The sequence below is a fragment of the Pithys albifrons genome, chromosome 4 (assembly GCF_047495875.1).
Source record: "Pithys albifrons albifrons isolate INPA30051 chromosome 4, PitAlb_v1, whole genome shotgun sequence".
NCBI lineage: Eukaryota > Metazoa > Chordata > Aves > Passeriformes > Thamnophilidae > Pithys > Pithys albifrons.
Genome location: NC_092461.1, coordinates 28,302,970 through 28,310,131, shown reverse-complemented (window position 1 = coordinate 28,310,131; position 7,162 = coordinate 28,302,970). Strand labels below are relative to the sequence as shown.

The following is a 7,162-nucleotide window of genomic DNA, read 5'->3' as shown; positions in this document are numbered from 1 at the left end:
AGGCCACTTTGGACAGGGCTTGGAGCAATCTGGTCTAGTGGAAATTGTCCCTGCCCTTTGCAGGGGGTTGGAACTGGATGATCTTTAAGGTCTCACCCAATCCAAACCTTTCACATGGTTCTAAGTTCTCTGACATCTTCCAGGCTTCCCTACAGACTCTGGAGATGACTTGAAAAAGTGGGTGCCACAGCCCAGGAAATAAAAGAAACTTCCTTTTGCCTTTGGAGATCCTCAGTATTTCTATCCAGATTTCCCAGGCACAGTTGCACTTGTTCTTCTTGTCCTCACATTTCCAGCTCATTCCTGCACCTCCAGAAAATCCAGGACAGCACAATCCATCACCATTTTCCCAACCTGACACCAGGCAGGTGAACCAGGACAGAGCAAATAATCAAACCCTGTTTCCCTCCTTCCCAGAGAGCTCCAGACCTGTATCCACCAGGGAACTGCAGTGACAACACAAAACAGCCATTAAAAAAACAATCCCAAGTGATTTGGAGACATCATTAGATTCCCACGGGGAATGGATTGTCTTTTCCATGAACGCAGAGGAATTGGGGATTTTATAACCTGGGAGAATAAAACAGCACCGTTCACACGCAATCCTATGGATAACTGCCTGCGAATGGATGTGGAATTAGAACGGGACACGTTTGCCATCTGCAGGGGTCGGGCAGGAACTGCACTTCAGTGTCCCAAAAAACTCTGTGAGGATCCAAAAATTAGAGGGATCTCACACAGACTTGGGCAAGCAGGACCAGAGGATGGACAAGCTCTTTAGCTCTGAGTTTCTCTTTCACAGCACCACAAGTTCTGCTCTTTGCTGGCTGCCCTATGAATGTTAAAAAAGAATAAAAATAATAGTTTTAGGAGAGTATGATGGCAGCAAATCAGGCTCTCCATGTTCCTTATCCATGGGTTGTTTGAAGGAAGAAATACTTAATTCAAGTGGATGGATTTGATGGGTGGTTGTGTTTTTCTCTTGGCCCTGCCCTTCAGTAACACAAAGAGTCAAACCCTGCAACGGTAAAGGATTAAAAAATAGCCTTAAATATCTCTGAATAAGGAACACCAAGCTAAGAATGTGTTGCCTTATGTTTTATCCATAAAAGGTGCCTATAAATGATGTGCTCTGCAAAAATCACAGAATCATAGAATGGATTGGGTTGGAAAAGACCTCCAAGATCATCAAGTCCAACCCTTGGTCCAACTCCAGTCCCTTTACCAGATCATGGCACTCAGTGCCACGGCCAAGCTCAGCTGAAAAACCTCCAGGGATGGGGAATCCACCCCCTCTCTGGGCAGCCCATTCCAATGCCTGAGCACTCTCTCTGCAAAGAATTTCTTTCTGCTCTTCAATTTCCCCTGGCAGAGCTTAATGTGATGAGGCAAAAGCCAACAGTCACAGAAAGGTATTGGGCTGATTTTTGAGGTCATTTTTACACAGAAGAGTCCAAGTGGAAGTACTTCAGAAAAACTGGGATTTGTAAAATCATCTCCTGCACCAGAAGATTCCCCACTGGTGTAAATCAGGGCAGAAGTTTTAATCCAGCTGACCCTCCATCACTCATCCCAAAGCTGCTCCTCCAGGGCAATGAACCACCAACAACCTGAAGTTTGGAAAGTGTCCTGAGACCTGAACTGCACCAGAGCAAATCTCTGAAGGAAATTACTCCAAAACTCTAATTCCTGAGTCTTCAGAAAGAAAAACGCTAAATTAAGAACTGAATTTAGGGAAAAAACAGCCTGTTTTCTTTCCCCCTGGCACGTCTTGAGGATTGGTCACAGGATGAGAGGAATGGGAGAGGACTCTGGTCAGCCCACGAGAGCAAACATTCGCACTTGGGGCTGGAATGTGGCTCAGCTCACTCTCTCTGTGATGAGAAGTGGCATTTTTTTGACAAGCCTGGGTTGTTGACATTACATGTGATGTGAGTCAAGTGTCAAAAACATGCCCAGCCTCTGCCAGACAGAGGGACTGGCACACAAAAAGAATCATGTCCCAGTACAGGTGAAACAGCTACAAACATTACCAAAGCCACCAGAAAGTCCCTCTGGTTCCAACACTTCCAAAAAATAAGGACTGTCCAATGATTTTTATTGGAATATGGACAATATATAGAAATGAGGGCAAAATGAGCCCCTCAGAAAGCTCCTGGAATGACCTGGAAAAATCCAATGCACTTTAATTCATCCACATACCTCGCCATCACATACCTTGTTATCACATGAGTATCACTCACAGATAAATAGCCTGAGTTGTTTATTAAAAGAACGTTTTGTCCTTGATTTAAACACAATAGCTCCACTCAGGATGGCAATGGGGGTGGAGAGCCTCGTTCACGGGGTGCAACTGCAGCCTCGCTGGCTCCAGAGAAATGCATAGGGCCAATTGTTCTGAAGAATTCGGGGCTTTTTCCACTCGTGTGAACACTCTGCCCGAGGGTAGGAGGGGAGGGGGGGTGTGGTGGTGGTAGAGGAGCTGCTGCGAGCTCGCAGAGGGGCAGGGAGGAGACAGGAGAGGCACCTTAAAGCAAATAGCAGCATCACCAAGCCACCCCTCCCTTGGTCCAGCGAGCAGCTCGCTCAGGTGCCCTCGGAGGATGCCCTTCTGGGCATGCCCGACCTCTGCCTCCCACTGTATATAACCTGCCCCACAGGGACACGAGCCCTGCTCAGCTCCACGGAGGTTATTCCAAAATGAAGGCTCTTCTTGTCCTCCTGCTGGGAGCCCTCCTGTGCCTGGATTCAGGTAAGGCACCTGTCCTGCATCCCCTTCCAGCAGGTCTCCAGCTTGTGATGGGGTTTGGAAGAGAGGGGAGGGAGTGTTGGCACAATGTCATGCCAAGAAATTGGCTTTTGGGTGGGCAAAATTGCGTGGTGCCACCTTGGTGGTGATCCTAGTGCTGGGTAGGGCAGTTTCCAGGCAGGATAAATCCTATACAAACCCAAGTTCATTGAAATCCAAGTTATTTAAGCCAGACCTTGTTGTCATGGAGGGAAGGGAGGGGTTAAGTGGGGTGGGAGGATTATTTTCCTTCTTCCCAGACTTTCAAAACTGCAACATTTCTGCAAAGGTTAAGTTTCCTTCCAACTTCTTTTCTGCTTCTTCATTTGAAAAGCAGCCCCTGGCTCTGCCCGGATTGTCAGGAATTTAGTAGGACAATAAAAAGGAGAATGCCATGATGTGTCATTTTATAGACTGGATGGGTGGGATTTGGACACTGTCAGGATAAAAAGGGGTTTAAACCAGTTTTTCCCTACCACCAGAGAAGAGGAGAAGCAGATCTGGGCAGAAAAGTTTCTCAATCAGCAGAGGATGATGAAGGAATTAACTCAGAAGGGTCTTATATAATCCTGGGCAGACCTTCTGCTCTCCAGCTCCCATCATAGTGCTAAAAATTTGGCTTTCAGTGCATTAAAAGTCAGATCAATGTGAGATCAGAGTGCAGACCAATTGGGGTTTGGGTCCCTATTTCTGTCTCAGTCATTGACACCAGGATGGATTGGAGAGAAGGAGACCAAGTGCCCCAAACCACTTCTTGCTCCTGCTCTGTAAAACACTAATTGAGGCTTTTCTGGAAATGCTCTTCCTAAAAGAGGATTGTAGGCATCAAAGTAAGGATTTGGGTGATTCCTGGTACAAGCTTGGTGGCCATGGGGCTAAAGCACATCTAGATAGAGATATGTATATAAACTCTCACACTTGCAAGGCTCCAGTGACACCCTGGGGCATGAGGAGATAACAGGAACAGGTAATCACCCCATGATCTCACTCCTCTGGGGACTCTTCTTCATCATCAGGGCTGGACTCCTGTGAGCTGCAAGGCTTGTTCTGCCTTTGCTTGATGTGCACAACAGCACAGAAGATGTTTACAGGGATTTCCATCCCCCATGAAGTGGCATGTCCATGAGGGGGTGGGAACTGGGTGTTCTGGTGTTCAGAGGGAGGAGAAGGCTGAGTTTGCACTTTGCTTTCTAGGAAGGGTTGGTGGAGAGCACATATCACAAGTTGGTCAAACTGAGAAATAGCTTGAAAGGATTCTTTCAAATTGCTGCTCCATCTTTCCCTCAGGCTTGGGGGTCTGGAGTTCTAGAGGGAGCTGTCCCATCCCAAAGCAGGGGGTTGGAAGTAGAGGATCTTGAAGTCTCTTCCAATGCAAACCACTCTGTGATTCTCTTCAAGCCCAGCTATGCCTCTGGTCTCTTTTTGCTCCCTCACTGCACTGACTACATCTGAAATATCTTCAGCACCTTCAAGACATGACTCTGAGCTCAAGCAGGTGTATTCTCCACAAAAAAAATGTAAAAAAATTATTTTTTTCCCAAAATCATCCTTTGAGGACCCACAGGAATAGTCCTGTTTCCCAGTTCAAAAATTAGGTTGGGTTCTCTTGACAGCTTCAGGTGGATTGAAGAAACAGGAGACATGAGACGTGCAGAATAGTCTTCCCACCTGGAGTTCTGTGTCCTGCTCTGGTGTCCTTAGCACAGGAAAAACGTGGACCTGTCAGAATGAGTCCAGAGGAGGCCATGGAGATGCTCCAAGGGCTGGAGCCCCTCTGCTCTGGAGACAGGCTGGGAGTGCTGGGGGTGTTCACATGGAGAAGAAAAGGCCCCAGGGAGAACTTGGAGCCCCTTCCAGTGGCTAAAGGGGCTCCAAGAGAGCTTGGAACAAACTTTTTAGGAGGGTCTGTTGCAACAGGACATGGGGTTATTATTTACAGCTAAAAGAATGTTGATTTATTTAATATATTTTTAACAATTAGGTTGGTAAAACACTGGATCAGGTTGCCCAGAGATGTGGCAGATCCTCCATGCCTTGAAATAATCAGGGATGAGACTCTGAGCATCCTGAAATAGTGGAAGGTGTCCCTGCCCATGACCTTGAAAGTCCTTTTCAACCCAAACCTTTGTGTGACTCCACATTCCATGGTTCTATTCTTTGACTTCCAACCCCTCTTGGTCTCTTGCAGTTTCCTCTTTCCAGTGTTACACCTGCAAGTCACAGCTCAGCAACTCCAAGTGTCTGACCAGCAAAGTGGAATGTGGCGACAAGGGAACGTGCAAGACTGATGTGATCAGTAAGGAAAAGTGGGCCTGGACAATGTCTTAGTTGGGATGTTGGAGCCACGTTTGTTCCCAAATTTAGGTGTCCAAGCCAGACCAGCTTCACCTACTTCAGATACACCAGCAAAGCTCCGAGTGCAGCAACGTCCCTCCCTTGGGCAAAATTGGGTTTATTTCTCTTCCATAACCCCCAAAATTATTTCCTCACACGGGCAATGGTTCAATTCATGGTTTTGAAATACCTTCAAACATGAGTTAAAATGTGAGGGGCTGAGTCTGGTGAAACCCTGTTGTGGAGTTAGGAGGAGCATTCACTCCATGAGAGGATTTGGGGTGGATTCAGGGAAAAGGAGACAATTTCACCTACAGTCAGCTCTGTGTCTTTAACAGCTTAAGATTTTATTCTCCCATTCTAGGTCTGGTTTGCCCTGTCCAGGTCTGTGGTGGCAACTCTGTTGTTCTTAGAATCATAGAATCATAGAATGGGTTGGGTTGGAAAAGCCCTCCGAGATCATCAAGTCCAACCCTTGGTCCAACTCCAGTCCCTTTACCAGATCATGGCACTCAGTGCCACGGCCAAGCTCAGCTGAAAAACCTCCAGGGATGGGGAATCCACCCCCTCTCTGGGCAGCCCATTCCAATGCCTGAGCACTCTCTCTGCAAAGAATTTCTTTCTGAAATCCAACCCAGGACCCAAAACTCCTCGGTGAGATGTTCAAACTCTTCCCTGTCAGGCAGTAGATGTAACACCTCCATAGGCATTATCCTGACTGGAAATGTGCAAAGCCATGACATTCCCAGGCTGGAGAGCCAACATGTGGCCTTATTTATTGCCTATGGAGAAAAGGCTGGTGCCCAGGATAGATTGCACAGGATCAGGAGATCTCATGGAGGTCCAACTCTGCTGATAACCAGCAGTTACTGAGTTACCAGCTGGCCCCAAAAATAGGTTGTGCCTAACAGAAACAAATCATACAATAACTCTGTCACCTAAAGGGGACAGTCATGTTTCCATAACTTGCCTGGGTGTTGAAAGGCTCCTGAAACAAAGATGGTGTGGATAGGGCTTCCCACTGCCACAGGGCAGGGTTAGATGGACTATTGGGAAGAAATTTCACCCTGTGAGGGTGGAGAGGCCCTGGGACAGGTTGCCCAGAGAAGCTGTGGCTGCCCCATCCCTGCAAGTGTCCAAGGCCAGATTGGATGGAACTTGGAGCAACCTGGGATAGTGGAAGGTGTCCCTGCTTATGGCAAGGGGTTGGAACTCGATGATCTTGAAGGTCCCTGCCAACCCAAATCACTCTCTGATTTTTTTTCCAAGAAATGAGCTCAGATAAGCACAGCACTTTATTCAGTCCCACAAGGCTTGGCTTGCTTTGAGTCCTTGCAGTAATGGTCCTGCCTTCCTTCCAGGGGTTGTAGGGCTCTTCAGCATCATCAGCAAGAGCTGTGAAGAGACATGTGATCCATCCTTCCAGGACTTCAACGTAGGCAACAGGAATGTCTCCTGCTGCAGCAGCGACCTCTGCAACACCAACGCTGCTGGCTCCGTGCGGTCCAGCTATGGCATGGCGGGAGGGGCAGCAGCTGGAGTGCTCTGGGTCTTCCTGAACAACAAGTTGTGAGAAGCAGAGAGGCCTCCCATGACCACAGGAAGGCTTGGAGCATCCCCTTTGTAACAGGAATTGTAACCAGGAGCAATGTGGCATGTTGGGCATCCCACACCCTTGGAGCTGATGGCAGCTCTTGGCCATATGACAGCTTCTTCTTCACTCTTCTCACAAAGCTGTAGTGCTACCAGATCAGAAATCACGTGTTCACACTGTCTGCAAAACACCTAAAATAAAGTTATTTCCAAACCAAGAGTGGGAGTGGTGCCTGTTTATCACATAATCCCCTCTTTCTGCCCCAGCAGCCATTGTGGGTGGGTGTGTTGTGTGTCTGGTTCAGTCTTGGTCCTCGCTGTGTCATGTGACCTGATCTCCTTTTGTGAGCAGGTATCCCACCCAGTGGGTGAGGGGAAGGCTGTGGAGGTGTCAGCCTGGACTTCAGCACAGCCTTTGGTGCTGTTTCCATGAGGTTCTCCTGGGAA

General features: G+C 47.9%; 1 protein-coding gene across 1 annotated transcript; it reads left to right on the top strand.

Moving 5' to 3' along the window:
- The first annotated feature begins 2,515 nt into the window (after window positions 1-2,515).
- On the top strand, window positions 2,516-6,935 carry PSCA (prostate stem cell antigen). The gene is made up of 3 exons (XM_071553022.1): window positions 2,516-2,752; window positions 4,977-5,084; window positions 6,484-6,935. Exons 1-3 carry the CDS (start codon window positions 2,701-2,703, stop codon window positions 6,693-6,695), a joined length of 372 nt encoding a protein of 123 aa, XP_071409123.1. The 5' UTR covers window positions 2,516-2,700; the 3' UTR covers window positions 6,696-6,935.
- The last annotated feature ends 227 nt before the right edge of the window (window positions 6,936-7,162 follow it).

Coding starts and splice junctions, on each gene's coding strand:
- PSCA (XM_071553022.1), top strand. CDS start 2,701: ATGAAGGCTCTTCTTGTCCTCCTGCTGGGAGCCCTCCTGTGCCTGGAT. Junction 2,753..4,976: donor CCTCCTGTGCCTGGATTCAG/GTAAGGCACCTG, acceptor GGTCTCTTGCAG/TTTCCTCTTTCCAGTGTTAC. Junction 5,085..6,483: donor GTGCAAGACTGATGTGATCA/GTAAGGAAAAGT, acceptor CCTTCCTTCCAG/GGGTTGTAGGGCTCTTCAGC.